Source organism: Boleophthalmus pectinirostris, unplaced genomic scaffold (assembly GCF_026225935.1).
Source record: "Boleophthalmus pectinirostris isolate CB_2022bp ecotype Guang Dong unplaced genomic scaffold, ASM2622593v1 HiC_scaffold_6, whole genome shotgun sequence".
NCBI lineage: Eukaryota > Metazoa > Chordata > Actinopteri > Gobiiformes > Gobiidae > Boleophthalmus > Boleophthalmus pectinirostris.
Genome location: NW_026571447.1, coordinates 25,784,226 through 25,807,814, shown reverse-complemented (window position 1 = coordinate 25,807,814; position 23,589 = coordinate 25,784,226). Strand labels below are relative to the sequence as shown.

Below are 23,589 nucleotides of genomic sequence, written 5' to 3'. Positions count from 1 at the left end.
CTGTTGTTGGGACTGGGGGAGGGCAGACAGGATCTGCGCTGGTACATGCCATTTTCCACCAAAACTGCAACCATACATATAAGAGGATCATCTACATGAAAAACATATGCTCAGAATATTTACCATGATTTGAGTCATTTTAAGTTTTTTTTTAAAGTTTTTTTAATTTAAGTATTTTTTATGTAGGAATTGCAAAAACTGTGCTTCTTATAATTTACTATTTAACACAATGCTTGATAAAATTTTATTTTGTACATTAGAGCAGGGGTCTCCAACCTGTAGCCCTCCACCCCCTTCTTCCCCCTTATAGGCAAATGTACAACCTCTAACTCTTGCCCTTGAGGTTAAATTGATGATATTTCTTATGACTGATTTTTCTTGATCATTTTTGACAGTGTTAGTAATACTATATTTTGTCAAGATACTAACCTGAACTTGATCTTTCACATTCGGTCTCATTGCTGAAGTTGTCCATAGAAATATTGTCACTGATGTCGCTAATGTATGAGTCATCCTCAGACACCTAGAACACACAAAAGCCTGATCAAATGGACTGTGAAATGGTCCATGGAGGATGGCACATTTTTGAGACTTCCTGTCCTGTCAGCAGAAGATCTAACAAGCTCCAGATAAATAGTCCCCCTGGAGTTTGAGTCAAATCTCTCCTTCACTTGGAAGTATTTTTAGAACAAAGTAATTAACTTTCATTTTCCCATTATTTTCATTTGCTGCACGACAAAGCCAAATCTTTATGTGGGACATATCAGAGCGATGAAAGTTATTGCCATAGACAACCATGCTGATCTCAAAAACATTTGAGAAGAGTCAAAATGCTATTTATTTATAAAGATCTGCCACCTGCTTGTCTCCATGGATATGCTCCAAATGCTTTGCTTGGAATGTTCCACAGTATGGCATTAAACTTCTCTTTTATCTACTCAACTACAAATGTTATTGTTCTAAAATCCTATGAAACCCCCGACCTTTAGATTGTTGTTTCCATTAAGATAGATACGTTTAATACCATACTGTGGAACATTCCAGCACGACAACTTCTACTTTAATTGCATACATGCATACAATTACAATGGATAGAAAGTCAGGAAGTGAAATGCTAACTATCTCTCTTTGTCATGGTTAGAAAGACAGAAAACTGGGCAGAGTAACTAATCATATTGCTTAAGTAGCTGAGTTTTGAATGCTCACCTCATTTTCAGAGGAACTTGCAGACAACAACACTTCATGCGCATCGAAGAACTCAGACAAAGATTCAGCGATGGAGGCCCGGCTCTCATTGGAAACCTGGTGCACGAGATGATGGGAGTCATCCATGGACTCCTGTTTCTAGGAGACAAAATGCCCACAGCTAAAAACACCATCATTATAGGGGCAGTTCAAAACACTGGATCACAGCATTCAGACAACTCACAAATGTTTAAATAACTGTAATGTATAAAATCATATGGTTTAATCACATATAATCACCATAATTGTGCTTTAAAACACATTTGAAATCAAAATAAGGCAGCATGCTGATCTGAACGCACAGGGGAGCAGAATAATGAGTGAACAGAAGATGTATATTAGCGCAGCGCTGTAATATACAAATCTTCATAAAGTGGATCATTTGTTTTCTCTTCAGGAGTTTCAAGACAGCATGCACAAACAACATTTGGTCAACAATTTGATGAGGGTTTTCTTTAAAACAGTGGGTGTCTCTCACGTAAAAGCTTATGTTAAATGAAGACAAATTGAACGATTCATTTTGTGGTGGACAATGAAAGAAGATCCAAGATGCTTGGGATGCACCCACCTGCACAGGGGCAGTGATATTTATTATTGTGGGCTCTACAATGTGGGACTCAGCGTGAATCTTGGACAGGCGCTCCCTCAGATCACTGTTTTGGGCTAAAGCCTGTGGACAAACCATCACAATCACTGGCTACGTTTACATGCACACCAAAAATCAGATCATTGTCTGACTTCTGGAGTTATGTAATTGAAATGTCATGCACATAGTTACATCTAATGTAAGTAATCTGATTTCTTTCTGACTGTTGAGACCTGTGCAGGGTTGACCAGGAAAATTACGCAAAAAGAGCAAACTAATGTGGCAAAGACAAAATGAAAAAGAACATTTTAATTGAAAAGAGTTATTTCTAAATTAACTGTACTTTGTCTTCAAATACAACAGTTGCTCTAAACATATACTGGTTAACTTTTTTCACACACAAAAAATCAGTTCTAATTATTACGTTATCTCATTATTCTAGATTTTTACAGCCATATAATGTACACACTGTTGAAGATATTGCACAACCAGTCATTTCTTATTAAATCCAAATCCTGCTAAAACATTTCAATAAAACCCCTTTTTTTCCTTCAACTCCCTGTCCTAATAGCAATATGCAAAAATATAAAACAGCATAATGTCATCATAGCCATCTTTACCAACAGCGTGTGGTAGATCGAGGCTTAGTAATCAAGATGAAACACCCTGGGTCTTATTTAGAGTTAATTAAATGTGTAGGTGTAGAGCAAGACATTTTCAAAGAGAACAAAGTGCAATGTGTGGTCTGTGTTCTTAAGGATAGCCACTATAATTTAGTATTATGTCTGTCACATTTGAAAGGGCTCATACTACAATATTTTCAGATCTGTTATAATGTTGTTTGCTCATCAGAAACATACCTGGAGTTTTGTTTTATTTACACATGTTTAGCACACAAACTCACATATTTAGACTTGGTTCTTCTCTCTTCTTCTCTCAAACAGAAAAAAACTAATGTAATATGGTGTACCGTATTTTCCGCACTATAGGGCACTCTGGATTATAAGGCGCAAGGTCATTGAATGGTCTATTTTCAAACTTTTTTCACAAATAAACCGCACCGGACTATAAGGCGCATTAAACGAAACACAACAGTTAGATAAGTCAATCAAACTTACTTAACTCGTTCACAATAACTCTCAACTTTGTTCAATTGTAACGCATAAAAAACAATACTGTCTGAGACCGCTAAATTGTTAGCGTATTCACAATAACTCATAATTGTTCAAACCGTTGGGCGATTACGGCCTCCAGCACGCCCGCATCCTTCTCCTCATTATCCGAGTCAGTGTCGTTACCGTTACCTGGCAGCTCAGTGATGATTCTGGTCTTCCTGAAAACTCGGACCACAGTTGATACTGATCCTTAGCCCAGGCATCCATGATCCATTGGCAGATCGTAGCGTAAGTCGCCCTGTCTTGGGGGAATGTGTGTTCCTCTTCTCTCATCCACTGCTCCACGTAGCTCGCAGTTTAACTTTATAATAGCCTTGAGTTTAAATTGGGCATTGTAAGTGTGTCTCTTGACAGGTGCATTTTGATATTAAAAGGAATCACAGTATGTATTACTCTGCGATGCTCCTGACTACGGGAGCCGTAATGCTGCAAAAAGTACGACTTTGTAGTTTCGTAAAGTAAAGTCGTACTAAGACACCCGAATAAATTCATATATAAGGCGCTCTGGATTATAAGACGCATAGTCATTTTGTGATTAAATTAAAGGCTTTTAAGTGCACCCTATAGTGTGGAAAATACAGTAATATAGGACCTTTAAAATATAGCTTAAGGAAATATTGTGAAAATTGATAACTGAAGACCACTTTAATTGCACTTTGCAAAACAAACAAGACTGAAATAAATAAATTGCAATGAGACACTTTTAGTAGTTAGTATCTGTAATATAGCTCTGTCTTATCACAATATGATTTTTTTTAACTTGATTTCAATACTAAAAAAAACTACTTTACAACTTTTTATGTTTAAAATTTTGATTCTACTTAAGATGCTTTAATTTACAAGTCTCACACAGTGGCCAGTACCATCTCTATATTACAATCAAAACTATAATTTTCAACAGTGTACAATAATAGTTTATTTTAACATGATTTAGGGTATTGATCCCTGCTCAAATGCGTATCTAACTTCAATCCTAGTTCTAGTATTTATTAGTGAGTTTTAAACAGTTCTGACAACCCTTTTTTGACAGCAGTGAGTCATAAATGTGTTAATTATTCAATACTCTGGCGCACCAACACAAAACACAAAAATAAGAATAATATCCCCACCAGTAAATAAAGCAGTAGGCAAATATTGAGTCTAAAAATATACTGTTATTACAATTATATAGTAAGTATACTGACAGACCAAATGTACAGTATTTTCACTGATCACAATAATAGCCATAACATTAATTATCCTATTAAAGCTCACATTCTCCTATTCTGTATTTATCACTTATTTCAGCTTCCTTTTTATTGCTGACATTTTGAGGACTTTAAATCATTCAAAAATGATAGAATTAGGGTTATTATAGCATTAAGGATATTATAAGGTTTATAACTTACTGTTGATAAGGCATTCTTCAGACCAACCACCTGAGGGGACGTAGGTGGGCACGTCTCACTCTCCACACATTGTCTTAACCGCTCTCTTTCCGATGTCAGAGAAGTTAAAGCAGATTTCATAGTAGTGTGCACTGGAGGAGACAATATTAGAGAGTCGTTATGAAATGAGATGTATCATCATCAATCAAATACTTTGACGTCATGCATCTACAGGCTTTTCACACTTTACCCAAAGATTACTGCAGAAAACTAGGTCTATGTATATTTTTTTAAATGCTGGTAATAATCAGGATTTTTTTTTTATTTAAAGGTTCACTGTGTAACTTTTCTAGTCCACTGCCTGCTTGTCTCCATGGAGATGTTACAGTTGGCATATTCCAGAGAAGGGTATTAAAGTTCATAAAAAGAAGTACGCATGGAGACATATATGTTTTATGGCACATTTCCATAGAGTGCAGGCCCTCAACTTGTTTGTTTGTCTGTGTTTTTCAGTCAAATGAAAATGAAAAACTTATATTTTTTGACAAAAATGTTATGTGTATTACAGACAGTACTATAATGTTTGACAAAAGACAAAAATGTAATGTCTGCCGGTCAACAGTTAAAATACAGATTTCTAGTAATAGCAGTTTGATGGCTCACAGTTGGTGGCCACACGACAGAAGTCTTCCTGGAGCTTGGCTACATCAACATTAAAGTCTAGAGACTCGGTTTCGCCTTTGTCGTTGCTCAGAGCAGCAGTGGAGAGGTTTGGATTTGAAGCATGAAGGCGGATTGAGCCAGAGGAGATGCAGCTGGGAACCTGCAGTAGGCAAGTATACAGTTTGATTATTCAGTTATTATTGTTGTAAAGCTTATTCAACAGATTTTTACCTGTAATGTTGTTTTGACGTCTTTGTTGTAGTTTTTTGTACGCCATTTTCTTGGGAGTCTTTTTTCTTTTTTGGGGCTTTCAAATGTACATGCCTAAAAAAAGACAAACATTAGTTAAAGGATAGAATATTTAAATTTCAATATGTCTAATTTTGATTGTATTTGTGACCTGTAGAGCCTGGATGGATGGAGCAGAGTAAGTACGGTGAAGGACTTCCATGCTCTGTAACAGGTGAGACAGCTCCAGCAGGTAGGCCTCACACACGGAAATGTCTGGAGAGAGGACAGATAGGTTTAAAGGAACTGTATGCAAGATTTAAATTTTGAATTACATAAATATGACTTAACTATGTCTCCAGATATAGTAGACATGCTCAAATCAAATATAGCTTTACTAGAAGCTTTTGTGATGCTGATTTATTCTCAATAACAAAAACATTGGGCATGACAACCAAGTTGTTTAAGTTATAATTTGGTTTATCCAATCAGAAAGCAGAATGGGCCGCACATGAATGTCTCATTGAGCCTGATTCATCAGCTGGTTTCACTTTGTGGAAACCGTCTGACCTCGCAGCATTAGGATTTGTTCTCAACAGTAGGCAGGTACTTTTTTTATTTAACCAATCGCTGCACTAACTGGTATATTAAGCTTTTCACAAATCCTGTACAAACAAGGGCAATAACATCTTTCCCCTTGATAAAATTCACCAAACACTGTCTTTGTTCCGGCTTTAAATCCTCAATCGCGGGAATCGCTGCCAACACAGAATGCCTGGTTTCGCTTTGTTTATTGTTGTGCTGTACCACAAAAAACAGATCCAGTCATGGTTTCACAGCTCTTCGCTGATTGGCCAGTGCAAGGTCTACAACTTCCGAAATTCTTGCAAACCATCTAGTGTATTCCGATTCCTGACCTAGTCGCTGGAGAGAAATAAAACTGAGCAGAGGCATTAGGTGGTGCCAGCCTGGCTAGGTCTCATTTGGGTTGCCAGTTTCAATACTGAAATCTATTTGGTTTAAACCTTAAAGGGCTCTCTGATCTGAATTCTCACTACCTGAACCCCAACACCTGCAGTGAATCCTTAATAAGTGCCTCTGCTGCCGCAGTGTATCCTGTCCATATACTGAATGAGGAAAACTTGTGTCTGTGTTCTCCATCTGCAGGTTAAGGCACTGGTCACTAGCCAGGTTTAGTTGTGATTGTTATAACTTTATTAAAACTGCAAGAGCACAGGCTATGTACAGCTTCTCTGATGCAAGGCAGAAAAATAAATATAAATTCATTTCTTGCTCCAGTCAACAGGCACACGGGGAAGGACAATTTCCTAGCTTGATTGCATAGAGCCGTTTTGGTCTGAATGGGAAAAAAGATTGCATTTCCTAATTTGTTCTATTATTTACTTTCTACATTAACCCAGCTGAGTCAATATTCAAACCTTGCACATCACAGACATTATAAAATAAAAATAAAATCTAAAATAAAATTGACTGAAGATGCATTATGTAACTTTTCTGGTGAGGGAGCAGTACGTCAAATGCTAGTCTCCTTAGAGATATTGGTTTGCCTGGATCATCTCACAGTATGACATGACAAATTACAAGTCCATTTTATGCTAATAAAGTACAAAATACATGCACTGAGGGTGTGAGCTTTAACAGATGGGGTTTGTAACTTGGCCTGGAGGAGTCACCTTCTTCTCTCCGTGGACACAGTCAGGTTTAACAACATCAGACTAATCAATAACATCTCCATGTAAACAAACAGGAGGCATACACTTCACCAGAAAAGTTATATAGTGAACCTTTAATGTTATCACTGAAGCAAACCCAAATTTCACTTCACTTTTTTAAACTGACCTCAACAGTCTTCATTTTAATTACTTGGATGGAAACAGCTGGTTTAATCGAAACCTAAAATTGAGTGAGAAAAAGCACCAGATGCTGCTGTCTTGCTTTGAGAGTCGGTGTGTTCTGTAGAGTCACCTTTGGAGCACTTGTCCATGTCATCAGACGACTGGAGCCAGGCTGCGACTTTGGCCTGACTGTTACATCCTATGGGGAAGGCTCCTGGAGAATGCACCGTGGACTGTCGGCGTAGAGACATGCACTGCAAAGACGAGCAGAGGTCACACCTATTCCCCCTCTTAACATTTCTTCAATAGCTTGGATTCATGTTCATGTTTAAGGTCTTTTACAAATTCAAAATCTTCAGCCTCTTCTGGTTATTTAGAGTTAATTGATATGGCAACATTCCAAGGTTATCCATGGGAAAAATTTACTTGAGATTCAGGACAGCTAGGACAGACTTTCAATAGTCCATCACCTTTTTTAAAACCTAATTTCTGGCTATCATCTGGTTAATTACTGAGCCTAACCACATGATAAAAAACAACATAAAATTTAACATTTTCTCTGTCAGCACTAAAACAATAAGATGAAATAAGTGTCTCACAATAGTATCAAAATATGGTTGCATTATTCAGTCTGATAATTGTCAGTTGACGCTCTATAAGTCATACAATTAATACAGCAGTGTTATGGATTCAATAATAACAAAATATGGATTGTGCCTGTGATCTGTGGTTATAATATGATCAAAACTAGACCATGAACCCAACCTATATTGAGATGTTTAGGCAGCTATTGGCTTGATAACAGCATTGTGTGTACCTTTCTGATGGAGGCACTCTCTGTGGTACTGGTGGATGTGGGGGAGGGGAAGAGTGGGGAGAAAAATGTCTTCTCGTTTGGGTACAAGGCAATCTCGTTTTGCCGATACACTCGATGGTGGCGCAGTTTGGAGACCCATTCGTCAAAGAGCTCTTGGGACTTTATCTGCAGTGGGCAGAGTGGAATCCAAACATGAGGACAAATGGAGGAGACGAAGAAAGTTGGGAGTCGTAAAACTGTAACTTACTGTGGACATTAAAGGGAGGATATGTAGAATTTAATTTCAAATTTAGTATAGTTTATTTATTTAATGAGATAGGGACTGTGCACAATATACATTAACCTTAACAGGAGAGATGGTTTGTACCAGGTTGAAGCAGCAGTGCTAATTTCCACCTGTAGTCTCTGGGCAGGTTCATTGATTGATTGATTGATTGATTGTATTTAATTGACCATAGCTATCAGCTATTCTTCCTGGAGACCTATGTAGCATACTTTGAGTTGATGCGGGAAACTGGAGTAAATCAGTTCAAATGAAATATTGTTTTTTCCTGATAACAATTGTAATGATGATTTATTCCTAGATATAACAACCTTGTACATTGGTGTTTTGGTTCTCGTCCAATCAGCAAGCGGAATGAGCCTTTCTTTCACTTGGGTACCAGTTCCTACAACTATCTATAATTACTAATCAGTGCTAGTGCAGCCTCTGCAGCTGAATGAATTAAATCTGGGGGTTTTGAAGTATGGCTTCATGACTTGTCCATATATAGAGAATAAGAAAAACATGTGTACTATATGTAGGTTAAGACAATGGCAACCCAGGTTCAGTTGTGATCATATTTCTTTATTTAAATCAGCTTTTAATAATCTAACTATATTTCTCTTTAATTTTTTTTGTGATGTTTGACTTCAAACAGCAACCAGTAAAATATTGAGAAGTAAATACAATACAGTTATTATTAATCTGAATGTAAATATGTATATCATATTTTTGAAACATTACAGAAACAAAGACTAAAGTGATATTTTCTCTTCTGCCTCCAGTGAGTCTGTAGGGTTAGCCCAGTCTGGAGTATCCTTGTGGTTTACCTTAAGGTGATAGATGTTTTCCTCGGCATCAAGATCGATGCACTTGGCTTTCTTCTTAATAGCCATGACCGACAGACCCACATCAATACAACCATGCAGTTTTCCCTTCTCAATCTGCAAGACAAGGGAAAGTCAGTGCACACTTATGAATAAATTAGATTAGGCTTTATACCCATGCTCCGGTAGTCTGCCCAGCTTTCAAATGCACTCATTTAAAACCTGACAGTCAGCAAAATTAATAATAGTTCTATATTTAGCCACCTTTAAGAACTTTTGTATTGTAAAAATATCATGAGCTAAAATTGAGAGTGAGTGTGATCATTTATCTCACTGATTATTTTGTGATTTGATTTTCCGTCTATATACAGGGAAATGTTACGGCTGCACAGTTATGATGCATCCATGGGATCCTCGGGAACTTGGGATTCTGAGATAAGATGTTCCGACTTCATTTCACTCATTACCAGCTTTAAAATGAGCTAACCAGTACGATTTGTTGCTATTAGCTTTCTCAAAACTAAATGTTATTTGTTTACTTTAGCTAGATGGTTCTGGCCTGAGTTCCCAAGTTTTTCAAGTGTTTGTGTGCATTTTTCAACTCAGAATGCAGCACTAATCGCAACTGAATCAAAATACTTAATTGAATGGCCGCATTTATCAAATTACAAAGGGTGTCTTTCCTAGGCAGACATATACTTGTTAATCTTGTATATTAGAACTTCACAAACATGTTCTGAAATGCATTCTATGTGTGTTCACACCTCTCAGTGAACTAGGGTTGTCAAAATACAATACAAAAATTTCAAACTCAATTTTGATACTAAATAAAACACTATGATAATAACGTAATATTCAACATGAAATAATAGCGGTTTATTTCATGTGATTGTATGATCTTAAACTAGTCCTGATCAAAACCATTCTAAAGCAATTTAGGAAAAAATTCACGTCATACAGATTTTTCCTTGCACTGATACTCGCTCAAACAAACATCTAGTTTTGTATTAATTAATATCTGGGTATACATTTTTTGACAAGTCTACTGTGAATTGAACCCTGATTTGAAAACATAAATTGCAACTAACAGCAACTGCAATTCATTTCAGGAAAGAAAGGCAGAAGCTGTGCAGCCCTATGTGTGTGCAGTGTTAAAAGACGCATGCTGCTTCTTATAAGCTGTGGTGAGTGACAGGTGCACATAATGCAGTTAGAAAGCTTTTGTACTCACGTCAGCGCTGCACTTTCCATATTTCAGGATGCCCTTGTCCAACAGAAAGTATCTCTGTAGACAAAAGCTCAAGTCACTGCCAGGTCAGAGTCAGGGCAAAATGTACTTTTCTGTGTTGAGGTAAAATCTGGGTGGGTGGCTGTAATTGGGCTTTATTACTCAAATGTATCCAATATACTCCCGTAAATGATCCCTAATGTTTAATGTACATCACCAAAATCCTGTTGAAAGCTCAAAGATGTGTTAATCAATACTAAATGTATAGAGTTCTATTAACAACCAGTGCTATCGAGTTAATGGATCTTGGAGCAACAACAAGAAAGCCTGGCAGCAAGATGCCTGTTTAAGTGTGTAGGCTAACTTAGAATGACAAACATGACTCACTGAACACAGCCATTAGTTTTAAAACAGAGATAAAAACTTAGGAATGGCTTCAATGTTTAATCATTTATTCATAGATTGTGGAACTCTGTAAAAGTTTAATTACTTGATTTTAGCCATCGTTGTGAAGTCGTATAGTTGGGTTTGACTTAGCCGACTTTTGGACGGCAACTTTGCAATCAACTCTTTCTATTCATGAATCATGGGTTAAATGAGTAAGTGATTTGAAGAAATTCTAGAGACCATTTGCTAATTCAAAATACATAAAACACTGATTTGAAATTGTTCATTGCTATTGCGTCCACACTCCAGATCTGAGTCACATGGATAGACATTATTCCTACAGTTAAACACAAGAATAGCAAAATGTGCAGGGTACTTGTTTTACAAATTAACTCTAAAATAATCCTATATTTGAGAAACTTCTAGTGCAGTGTTTTTGTGTAAAATTACCCCCAAAATAAATAAATAAGAAACTGACAACAAACATATACCTTGTGCCATCCTTTCATGGGCCACTTCCTCCTCTTGTGCAGGTAGCCCTCCTGTTTCTGTGGCTCTTGGATGTTACTGTAGCCCCCTCTCAGACCCTCCACAATCTCCCAGCTGTCCTGTGGGAAGAACTCTCTGTGAGGTGAGATACTGAACAGAACAATACCCATTTTGGGGAAAAAATAGATAAACAAAAATGTATTAAATGGATTTTTTTTTTTTTATTCAACTGAAAAGCTTGCTGTGAGATAAAACATAAATCAATAAAAAGAATAATAAACAGCTCATTTTGCAGCATGATTTTTCCTTCTTTCACTTGTGATGAATAAATAAAACCAGTGCAACAAACATTAAACTGTTTTAATCCTGAGTCCATTTTTATACTATAATACAATGCAACTTTGATGCAAAAGTATTCAGTAACACATTATTCGATTGGATCATGTATTGGAATATATTACAAAATACATTTTAATGCAGAATTTCAGTATTCTGTAACTAAATAGATTTCCAATGTGTTCGTCCCAGCCCTGTACTCATAATTATGATTTTTGCAAAACTCAAACAACCATTTATTTATTTATTTATCTATTTATTTATTTATTTAATTGATTTGGACAGAGCATGTTAATGAACAAACGTGACAACATGAATGTAAACACACCGGATTGTAGCCTAAGGCTAATTTCCATCCGTTGTTCCAAGAGCAAGTGTCACAGGGGGCAAGACACTAAAATATTGCACACTCCACTCATTATATAGTTCCAACATTGCACAGTTCCCATTATTGCACAGTTCCCATTATTGCACAGTTCCCATTCATTGCACACTCCATTCATTGCACAGTTCCCTTTGTTGCATATTCCATTTCAGTACATCTTGAAGATGCTAAGCTTAATTGATTCCTTTTGGATTTGCTGATATTCAATAATTTAAACAAACAAAGACAATCTTAAGGGAAAACAAAGTGAAATAAATGAAATGAATGCTGGTGTATTTATTCAAACAGAAAGCTCTGTTTTTGTTGTAATTTATGTTACGTTCCGTTTACAGAATGAGTTTACCTGCCTAATCTCACTTTTTACCATAATAATTTTCTTCTTACAATTCAACATGTACTGAACAAAATCCCTACAAATACAGAGATTAAGGTAATATTTCATCACAGACTAATCCACAGAGTGAGAGCTCCTGCAGTGAGAGTTCCCAGAAAGCCCAGGATTACAGACACATTAGGGGACATGGAGAAGATTGCACAATGGTTTTCAAACAGGAGGTGAACATAAGGTTATTATTGTAGTGATTATAATTTACCTGTAAACTGTGAACTGTGGTTAAAGTGCACTATGTAACTTTACTGGTGGAGGGACCGCCACCTTGTCACTATGGAGATGTTATTATTATTTAATTATTGTACAGTACTGCATTGCTGGCATTATAAAATTAGGTGTATCCATGAAGACGAGCAGGTGACAAGAGATCTTTTAACAATAAAATCACTGCAAATTGAATCAATTAATAAATAATAAATAAATGTAATGCCACACTGTGAAACATTCAAGGCAAAGCAATACAATTTCCATACAAACAAGCAGTTGGCAGAGCCCCCACCAGAAAAGTTACATAGTGCATCTTCAAAGGATTTAGTATTTCAATTTGTCTTAAAAACAAGTCTTAAAATCTGGTTCCCTTTTTATTGTTTGTCCGGAAGCACATTTGCTGAATGTGCACTTATTCACAATGACTGGCAACTGTCGCCTCCTTCTGGTTCTAACATTATTATTTACATTATTTGAGACACTTTGTATATTTTATGCTATACTTTTCCTTTAAACTAAATACTTATTTTTTGTTGTGTAACTTTTCTGGATCTTGCTGATTTGTGACAATGACACAGTTCTTTATGAGTTTTTGGAAGCGCTTGGAGGCAACTTGCTTCAGTGTTCTTAATCTGGTTTTAATTATTTCGTTGATCCCTCTGAATATCTAAATGAGTTTAAATAAAAGCCCCTCTCTTGCAAGGGGGGGATGTGTGTGTGATGGGGGTGTGGCTTCTAAGCAGCCCGTAGAACACTCAATGATTTGTGCAGTGAGTCATTGCCAAACGTTGCCTAGGCTCTATTCTTCAAGGTCAAGATACTCTGAGATTAAACGGAGACGCAGTATCGTTATCAGCGCTGTTAAAACATGGGCTTAAATGTACTCAATGTCATTACCTTCTTGTATATTATTAACCCAGTCAGAGAATTTTGAATGTGACCTGCCAAATTTCCCAATAAGCGAACTAGGAATTCCGTCTTGTTGCGGTTTTTAATGGAATATCCAGCAGCAGGGACGTCAGTGCAGATTCTCTGCACCTCATTGGTCCTTTAGAGTCATGTGACACGGACAAGCAATGGACCAGTCAGTCTCAATAGACGCAGAAGGAGCTGAAGTGCTTTAGACAGAGAAATAAACAACTTTATATGAAGAGCTTATTTAGTATCTACTTTTGGCTCTGGTATCACAACAACCACATCTGTTACAATCAGCGATACAGTGACAGTGCTGCTGATGTGATATCTTCAGGAAACTATTCTCTTCGTGTATTTGGTTTTGGTTTTTGGCACAAAGAGAATACGGTACTATGGTGACATGTTCTGACTAAGTTAGGTAGATTACTTAATGAAATACAAATTAGAAAATATAAACTGCAATCTACTGTTAGAGTACATAATTATAACACAAGTCCAAAGCGGAAGCCCCTTGAAAGTAAAATAGTAGGTCATAAGAAGCATTCCACATTCCTTGCCTTTGTGTTCAGATGTAGTCTACATGGTGCATAGAGCATCACTCATTACCTTTACAAATAAAAAAATCTAGATGAAATATTGTCACTTTCCTATTTAATACAACAAGCAATAAGGATATTTTTAAAACCAATTTATTGCAGCTTGTTTAGTCTATTGGAACAAAAAATTGACGGTTCACTGCAGTCTCCTCTATTAAGGGAAACACTGGGAACTTTATTATTGTGGATTTTACTCCAGAAAAGTGTCAATATTTAATAGTGTATACTCCAAGGTAGGATTATTCCCACAGTGGCTGGCTGAGCTCTTGACGTTGGCATTAGTTGGGTGTGAGTTACCTGTCTGCTGTCATGTTTGGAGGAGGAGCTGCTATTGCTACGAGACAGAGACGAGATCTTCTGCGACATGTTGGAACTGTGATCCTCAGAACCCATCACAGCGGCCACTAGCACTGGAAACCCTGGGCCATACTGCAGAGAGAGAAGATAGGGGTCAGGAGTAAAGATGGATTGGCCGATATATAGGGCAAATATTTGCACTTGTTAGTGTATTGGTTATTTTGTTTTGTCTGACTTGCTGCCTAAAGAGTACACATAAAGCTTTATTTGAACACTTTAGGGCAAACAGATAACTGCTCAAAATGCTCAAATCCCAAGGTTTGTGAAGGTGAGTTTGTCGTAAATTAAACGACATAATTTCGTGGAAAGAATCTAAATTGTCCCTGCGTCTTGGCCCAAAAATATCGGCAAAGCTTATAGGCCATTTGGCTGCTCAGGATTCTAAACATCGTTATCGGCAATGGCCATAAACACATCACTTGATCTCTAGTCAGGAGGGGAAAGTAAGGAACAGAGAGGGGGAAGAGGGGTATAGAGGGTCAGGAATGGAGGAGAGGGAGCAGTGAGAGGGAAAGAAGGAGAGGAGGTTAGTGAACAGTTAAAGAAGAGGAGAGAGGAGTAGGTAGAGATGGAGGAAGGAGAGAGGGGTGATGGGCAGAAGGTGTAAGGAGTCAGGGAGGGAGGGGGAGAGAAAGTGAGAGAGCAAGCAAAAGGGTGTATGGGATCAGGAGGAGAGAGAGGGAAGACACATGGAGAGAAGAGGGGAGGAGAAGATAGGGGATGGGGTCAGAAAGAAATGAGGAATATATACTAGTAGAGTCAGGAAAGAGAGGAGAGGGGGAGAACAGAAGGAGAAAAAAGGATGGAAGGAAAGGGAAGGAATGTGCAGGGCCAGGTTGGGAGAAGAGGGAGTAGAGAAAGAGAGAACAGTGGGGTTTACAGGGTCAGAAGGGGCAGAGAGAGAAAGTGAGAGGAGAGGGGGAGAGCAAAGGGAGGGGAGAAGGTGGAGAGAAAGAGGAAGAGAGGGGTATAATACATGGGAGGGGAGATGCGTTTAATAGGGAAGCCCTCTAAAAGGCTTTTAGCTCCGCTCACTGAAAATGCATTAGCTCATGAAAAGCATTTAGTAGTTTTCCGTCATCAAGTTTCAGAAATATGGCATCGAACAGACAAAAATCCAAGAAATTGACAGACAGGGATGAAGACATAATGGCATAAACCACTTTTAAATAATTCACTTTGATCGTTTAGACTGATGAACTGCCACACAAGCATAATCATCCATTGTCTATGTAAAGTGTGCACTGCAACTTTTCTGGTTGAGTGTTGGCCACTGGCTTGTCTCTGCAGAGATGTTATTGCTTTGCTAGTAATGTTCCACAGTATGGCTGTAAACTTGTATATCTCAAAGGAAACAAGCAGGTGACACTACCAGACCACTTTAATCTGATCAGATCTGCGGAGAGTTAAGCCTGCTCACAGGAAGAATGTGTATTTATGTAGGTAATTCTTTTAACAAAATGCTTTACTTTACTAAATGCAAGATACAGTATGTCTAATAATGCCATATGTGGAACATTTCAGGCAAAGCAATATCGCCATGGAGACAAGCAGATGGCAGACCGTCCACCTGTCAAAATAGGCACCTTTAAAATTCTACATGCAACTGCTAAGCCCTGGATAATATTTCACATTTATCACATTCATCAGTGTCACTGTCTGAAGTTATTTTAATGAAAAACTATTTTGATTTAATTTCATTTAGTTCAGTTTGGGTTTCTTTTTTTTATTTTATTTTTTGCTGAAATTTCAGATAATTGAGAACAGCAGAATTGGGAAGATGGTGTTCCAGTAAGTGTCAGCTCAGACTTGCATGTGGCTCAATCTTGTCTGTTGGGACAGTTTGGATAGCAGCATAGTGGCAGAGTAGCAGAGGCTTGTGGTGCTATAATTTCTGGAGGAGAAAATTTTCAGGTGACATTTACAAACTGCAGATTCATTGTGGCATTACAGAACCACGGAGCAGAGACTGAAGACTGAAAATATGGATAAAAACACTCTAAGTATGTATTACATTATGAAGTATATTTGTTTTAATGTAGTAATAATAAGGAAATATCTGCAGATAACCAATATCAACTAATACTAAGGCAGAGACTGAAAATATAATTTATTTCCTTTAAACACAAATGGCGTTTTGTAAAAAAAAATAAAATAAAAAATCCAAATGTGTCTTGTAACTGTTATTTAGTCTTTTAGTCTTATTTTCTCTAGTAACTACAGACTACTAACTTTGAAAAATATTAAGTGCTTTGGGCAAACATTGGCCAGTAAATTGTCTTATTATTCAAATGTATAGAACAAAATAGCATATCCATGGAACCAATATTATTATTAACAGAGCTTATATTCACTCCTTGAAAATATTCAGTATCAGCAACAATTCCAGTATCATACCAGTGCATCCATTGTCCTTTAACATTTGTTGAATACAACCTCAATGAATACATTTAAAACATTTCTGTTGAACTGCAAAAGCATCTTCTGACTATTGTTATTGTAATACTCCCCCCAAATAACAATTACTTCTTTTTTGTCAGTATTGCCCACCCAAGCTTATTTTTTGGCTTGTGTGCTTAAAGTGAGCAGCAGGAGAGCCATAACATAACGCTGTGTAAATGGTTGGACCGAGATTTGAGCCCATGATGCAGCTGTAATGTCTGTGTGTGTGTATGTGTGTGCACAGTGAAATGTCAATTCTCAGTTTTAATACCTTCTTCAGGATGACACTTCCCAAAAGATGGACTATCAATGAAAACATGTAAATGTTAATACATTTCAGATATTTTACACATAACATTTTCAGTTTATTTTGATTTCATATGCCTACAATAAAATTTTCTAGGTCTCCGATTCATTCAGTCACTCCCAACTGGTCAAATATAATAAACCTTTATTATCTTCATCTCCTGTCAGTAAGACTCTGCATTAGCACTCCATTAAGGCCCTTTTCATCAATAACTAGATATTACAGTCATATATAGATGAGAGATGTGAGATCATCAACTAAACACACATTATCATTTCCTCTGGGTGTGCAAATAAGAGACTTCAGTCAACCGCCGCTCTTCACATGACTAATCAACGTTATGTACAGAGCCACACGTCAGCACATTCAAGTGAATCCACTAATGCATCCAACAGACAGAGAGCAGCTCATGCGTAAATCAAAGTGAGAATACGTCTCTGTATAGTCATGCTAATTACAATGATCCAAATGGACTCTTCCTTGACTATGATTTGAATGAGTTTCTTTGAAATACAAAATACAGATAAGCAATTAAGCAAGCCCAAAAGTGTCACATACAAGAACAAAGTAAACTGTCCAAAACAGTAACACAAAAACAGTTGGCAGGGATAGTGAGCTGCATATCCACAGGTTTCAGAATGATGAAAAGTTAGGACTGTGGCTCTATTAATTAACAATTCAAAACAAAATATTATATCTTTTGAATGGTCAGCCATCTTCAAAATGGCACCATATATAACAGAAAATTGCAGCCAGCCCAATTTGCAATAGGTGCCATCCAAACTACAATTTCCATGCTGCTTCATCAACAAAATGTGGACATATAATTACTGGCACAATGACCTTATTGACTTGCGTGGAGAGGACTAGTAAGTAGGACTAGACTATATTTCCTTACATCACGTTCACGTCACAGGAAGCCCATCATCAATTTACGAGTGCTTTACAAGCCACTTTAGTTCTCATTCATTTTTCACAAGAGCTGGTGTGAGCCATGTCCCCTGACTCTCCAGCTGCATCCATCCACTAGTACTGCACAAGGTTAATCACATTACCTCTACTGACCTCCGCTTTTGGTGCAATGGCCACTGCCTCTCATGTTAGTGACTGAACAATAGAATGGTCATTTGAAACCTTCAGTCTTCTCTATCTCAAATTGTGACGTATTTCTTAGCCTTCTTCAAGATTTATGCAACACTTTCTATGTTTTATTCATTCACCTCTGCCGCACAATGTCATCCTTTCATGTCACTGCTGTGGTCTATTTCCTGGGCTTTCACTGGGATGACAGCCATATCAAACATCACCACTGTAATTACCCTGTACCCTCTGAACTGAAGAGATGTGTAACATTACAAGTGACTGCATAAAAACTCTTTTATCATTACGCTCTTTGGTTACTTATGCTTGCATAATGTTAAAGGCAAAAGTCCAAGGGTTTGGTGGGTGATATTTGGATAACCTTTAAACAGACAGTAAAATATTCATGTAATAGAATTTTATTTTAAAAACTATTTCATCAAAACTATTTTAGATAGAAATTTCCTTGAGGTAAAAAAAAAAAAAAATACTGAAACAGATTTTATAAACTGCAAAGTTGCAGCATATTTTAGTGTCATGAATTCAAATCCCAGTTTTTGCAAGTTGTTTGCTAGGGATCCAGGACATACACTTCTTCAATATTTTACAAAAATGTGAGTCTGGTCACTGGTGAATCTCCCTGTTTTCAGATTGGCATGGCTGACAGATGGATTAGCCAGTCAGGGACATGCATGGTCCATGGCTGCTTACAAGGAGAAAAGAAAAATATCACAAGGGACTGAAAAACAATGCCTATTTGTGCAAAATGAAGAATTCATTAAACTCTGTTAATCTGAGGTGAGAGAAATTAAGATTTGTTTGTATATAATAGGTGACCAATGAGCTCCATCGTTTCACATGTCACTGAAAGAAACAAAACAAATGGAGGGTGTGGGGACCAGACTGCTTTCCCTCTGTATAAATAATGCACATTCAAACACATTGTTTTTCACTCCCCTTTTATCCACCTTCTCTCCTTTGCAACCTCAAGACGAAAATATTTGCACTAACTTTTCAGGTGTAAGGTACGCCACTTCCTTGTATCCATGGAGATGTCATTGCTTCGCCTTGAATGTTCCACAGTATAGCATTGTAACTGATTAAATGTGAGATAGAGAAGTTTACTGACATACTGTAGAACATTTTGGCAAAGCAATAACATCTACAGTCTACAACAGCATCATGGAGACAAGCAGGTGGTTGGCTGTTAGTGTTGCCCCATGTGTACTGAATAGGTCTTTGCATACATAAGGTGGCTGAGTGTATTTGTGACAGGCTTTGGGACAAAAGCACTGGACTCGCTGTAACACAAACAAAAGAGCTGCCCTGACGAAACGGAAAGTTGTCCCTGTGGCGTCTGTGTGGATGGACGGACACATAATAAAACAGGAAACATGATCTGGGTCAAGTAATGACAACAACTACATGACGATAATAAGAGCATTTGGAACGTAACACTGCATTATTTACCAGGTCTATTATGAAAAAGAACTATACTTGAAGACACAATGTAATATTTAACATCACGTAAGAGAGACTGTTTTCACTGATGTTGGTTGGCTATGGCTTTTATGTAAGCACATTAACTCGAAAAGAGTGAGTCATGTGTTGTGGATGAAATATATTGCTTTTAAAATGTTTTTTATTTCTCCATGTTGGTTTTGTTGTACATGCAGTCTTACAATTGTGAAAATACAACGACACTGATTCTAATTCACATAACTCATGTATTAGGCCATCTTCTGGTTTATGCCATTTTTGTCCAGTTAAAAGAGCGTTTAGCCCTAGAAATGAAATTCTCAAGTTTTAGCTAAGTGCAAGTGCTATAAGATAAAATTGATGAAAATATTTTGATTAAAGCAGGGATGGGCTGATATGGGTTTTTAGAGCTGGTACCAATATCCGATATTTGCCAATACTGATATTAAGCATTTTAAAATCTATAGTACACACCAATTTTCAGTTCAGTTACAGTGAAATTTACTAATTAACTTACTATTATTATTTTTTAACATTTATTTTTCTAAGATATACATTCATATTTTCAATTATTATGCTTAAAAATACAAATCTATGCACTGAGGACAAACCGTGAATGACACATGATCACAGAGAATGGAGCAGTATAGAAAAAAAAATTATTAATGCCAAATATCAGCTGAATTTACAATATCAGATCGAAACCATTATCTGGGGAAATTCTCCAGAATCACCAGTATCGCAGATAACCAGTATATGATTAAAGCTGCTGTAGCTCAGTGGTTACAGTATTGGCCCACATCCTGTTTGCCGATGTTGGAATGGTGTGGTAGAAAGTGAATGGTGATGGTTTTAGAGCAGAGGCTTTTTTCCTCGGCAGGCCAAAGTGAAAGTATTAGTACACCAAATTGGTCTGCAAAGATATTTATGATTAAATTGTGTTTAATTATTGTCCTTTTTAGGTAAGATAGACTGGTATGGGCTTCCTTTCAGTTCCTAACTCTCTTCAGTGCAAAATGAAATCAAAATAGATGTTTCTTACAAATGTTAGGAACTCTTGGAGGACCAAATTAGGCTCTTGGGCCCCACTTTGTTATAGAGTGACCATTGTCTCAGATTGACTTTGTTGCTTGAGTCAGTACTAAAACAACCTTATCAAAAACGTGAGTGAAACAGTGTAAAGTCAATTGAGTATTACATTCAAGGCTCCTTATGTAATATTAATCAGTGGGCAACTTAGTGCAAGCGTGCATTTTTACTATATCTTTGCTCCTCTGAATCCACTAGTGCTATTTAGGATTCAGCATTTTTTGGACAGTAATTTCAACATCCTCCCACACTACATCCCAACTAAATGTCAGTATTTTATGTGCTTCAATCTATTTCTTAAACTGAACAATTTTGTATTTTACTCCAGACCGGTAAAGTCTCACGGAGTATATTGGCATTTCTACGATGCCCTTTACAGTAAGTCTCACTCACTAACTAAAATAAGGGCTAACATAATCCCAGCTTCATTTCGTGACACACCAAAGTGCATTTCTTCAGAGTCCATTAAACGATAGAAGAAAAATACTGTTTTCAAAAATGATGTGTAGTTACAGGCAGCTGGTGATTTGCAGCAATTCCAATGAACTGTGTGGGAACTGACTCAGAGCATTTTTTCTCAACACTAACTCTGCCAGACCCAATCGACAAGAAGCCAGCTCTGGGGTTATAGAAGATAGGATGGAAGTGGTGATTTTTAGATAGCCCCGGTGCTCAAAAAGTTGTTTATGTGTGAAATAAACATCACCTGTCATTGACTGAATGAACGGTTGAGTTCCACTTTTGTATTAAAAAGTCTATGACCTGAGGAGCGACTGGAATTATAGGTAAACAATGCGAAAATGGCACAGAGGCGTATTGCATTTGATAAAAAAAATAACAGGGTTTCTGCATAAATTGAAGCTGAAGTTTTTCTTTAACACAGAAGCAAAATTGGAAAACTAACATTATCTACATATTGATTGAATTGGTTGAAGGGGCCAAATATTCTAAAGGTAGGAATAAAATAAGAATGGTCTGTACTTTCAAAGGAACCAACTACAATCTGAACGTTACAGAGGCCTGACTAAGTCTTTTTTTATTTCTTTAAATTGAATTCTCCAGAGGCAGAGCAGTGGTTATCTATCTGAATAAACATGTTACTATGCCTAAAGCCTCCTCTAGCTCCCCTGGATAAAGTAGTTAGTCTTTAGCACAGATACATCAACGTGTTTGATGGGTCATTTGGAGCAGTTGCCATGAGCATCTTCACCAAAAGAGCCATTTACAGGCGCTAAAACTTTAATAACACTAATCGAAATGTATTATGTTGGCCCACCGGCTCTGTAACACTAAGTCAATTTGATCCTAATAATGGCAGTGTGGATTAAATATTACCTAGAAGAAAATTGCTGGAAAATCTCGAACAATGTGGAAGTAATTTATAAGGTACCTCCTGGATGGAGGTAATGGATTTGTAGTGTAAGCATTTAAAAGTCACAGTGAGAGGAAAAAATATCGTGAAAATGCAGAGACAAATTTTATTGATCCACAATAAAGTGCAAAAATATAAATGGTAATAATAAATTCAAAATAAGGAGCAAAAATGGCAAGAAATTTGTATATTTATTTAATATTTGATCTGCACTTACATGGTCCAAGGAATTACTGATGCATTGATGCAATAAAAGTATGGTGCAGTTATTCACAAATTCAGTTTTTGACCCTATTATATTTATTATATTCTGAGCAACATTTCACATTTATAAAGAACTGATTGCACAGAATGAATTTCAACCTGAATACCAAACTTAAAGTGCAAATTAAGCTGCCGCAATTAGTGCGCGAGCAACATTTAATCAATCATTAATTAATCACTGCAATTATATAGCGCCTTTCAAGACACTCAAAGTGCTTTATAGTTGATTGTTCATTCACTCCACACTCACTGGTGGCAAGCTGCTACTGTAGCCACAGCTGCCCTGGGGCAGACTGATGGACACAAAGCTGCCAATCTGTGCCACAGGCCCCTCTGACCACCACCAACAATCACACAGACACCACTTTCTTGCTAAGCAATGTAGGTGAAGTGTCTTGCCTAAGGACACAAAGGCAGTTTTTCCCATTAGTACCACACTCTGGCACCTGGTGTTCCCAGCGGTCTCCCATCTACCCAGGCCTGGTCTTGCTGAGCTTCTGAGATCTGACAAGATTGGGTTTTGACAAGCTGGAATGACCATGAACATTTCCATCTACAAATGTGCTTTTGATTTAGTTGAATCAAACACAAATCCAAATCATCAAATCTGCTCCTATTTAAAAACGCCCTTTGCTCAGCTGGCCTACCTCCGCTGCCTCCCTTTATCCAGTTTGGGGCAAATTACAAAACACTGCGCATGATGCGCCTGAAGACTGCCACTATTTTCTGAGACAGTTGGCTTCTTCCCAATCAAATGTATTATTCATTAGTGGAAGCACAATGTTTGCCAGCCCACGTCTTTATCAGTGTGTGGTCAGGGCTTCTCACTGTAACCACAGATGGTCTGCTTTAACACGCAGTGGTGAAAGGATGTCTCAGCCAAGGGAAGACACCTTTTTTCCTTGGTTGTATTTAAAAAGAAAAAAATAGCATCACTAGAAATTTTGTCACTACACTTAAATAAAATGTATGTTCTGTATAACAGTCTAAATTGACTCTGGCCATGTTAGAATGTTTTTACTTCCTCAAAAACATATGTGGAGCTGGGTTTTGTTTCACACAAGTTTGAGGAATCCCACATTATTAATCTGTCTACATCTCCACAGCTCTAAAAGCTCTGTTCCACCTTGTGATGTCATGTAATGGTAGTTTTCAAGTAAGCATCTTTGAAATCATGAAAATGAGCGTGGTGGAAATGTATGGAGTTTAAAATGACAGTGGAACACTTCCTGTATTCCC

The 23,589-nt window shown here is 37.3% G+C and overlaps 1 protein-coding gene across 1 annotated transcript in view; it reads right to left on the bottom strand.

The window, feature by feature from the left end:
- Positions 1-2: 2 nt before the first annotated feature.
- Positions 3-23,589, bottom strand: part of osbpl3b (oxysterol binding protein-like 3b) — a gene marked incomplete at its 3' end in the record, with an annotated part of 71,740 nt that continues 48,153 nt past the window's right edge. Inside the window, exons 2-14 of the mRNA XM_055163883.1 lie at positions 14,258-14,389; positions 11,133-11,249; positions 10,258-10,311; positions 9,030-9,143; positions 7,938-8,102; positions 7,251-7,374; positions 5,437-5,540; positions 5,268-5,360; positions 5,037-5,196; positions 4,395-4,525; positions 1,207-1,344; positions 430-523; positions 3-64 (exon numbers count right to left, since the gene is read on the bottom strand). Coding sequence (XP_055019858.1) covers positions 3-64; positions 430-523; positions 1,207-1,344; positions 4,395-4,525; positions 5,037-5,196; positions 5,268-5,360; positions 5,437-5,540; positions 7,251-7,374; positions 7,938-8,102; positions 9,030-9,143; positions 10,258-10,311; positions 11,133-11,249; positions 14,258-14,353 — 1,452 coding nt within the window. The remainder of the gene's footprint in view (positions 65-429; positions 524-1,206; positions 1,345-4,394; positions 4,526-5,036; positions 5,197-5,267; positions 5,361-5,436; positions 5,541-7,250; positions 7,375-7,937; positions 8,103-9,029; positions 9,144-10,257; positions 10,312-11,132; positions 11,250-14,257; positions 14,390-23,589) is intronic.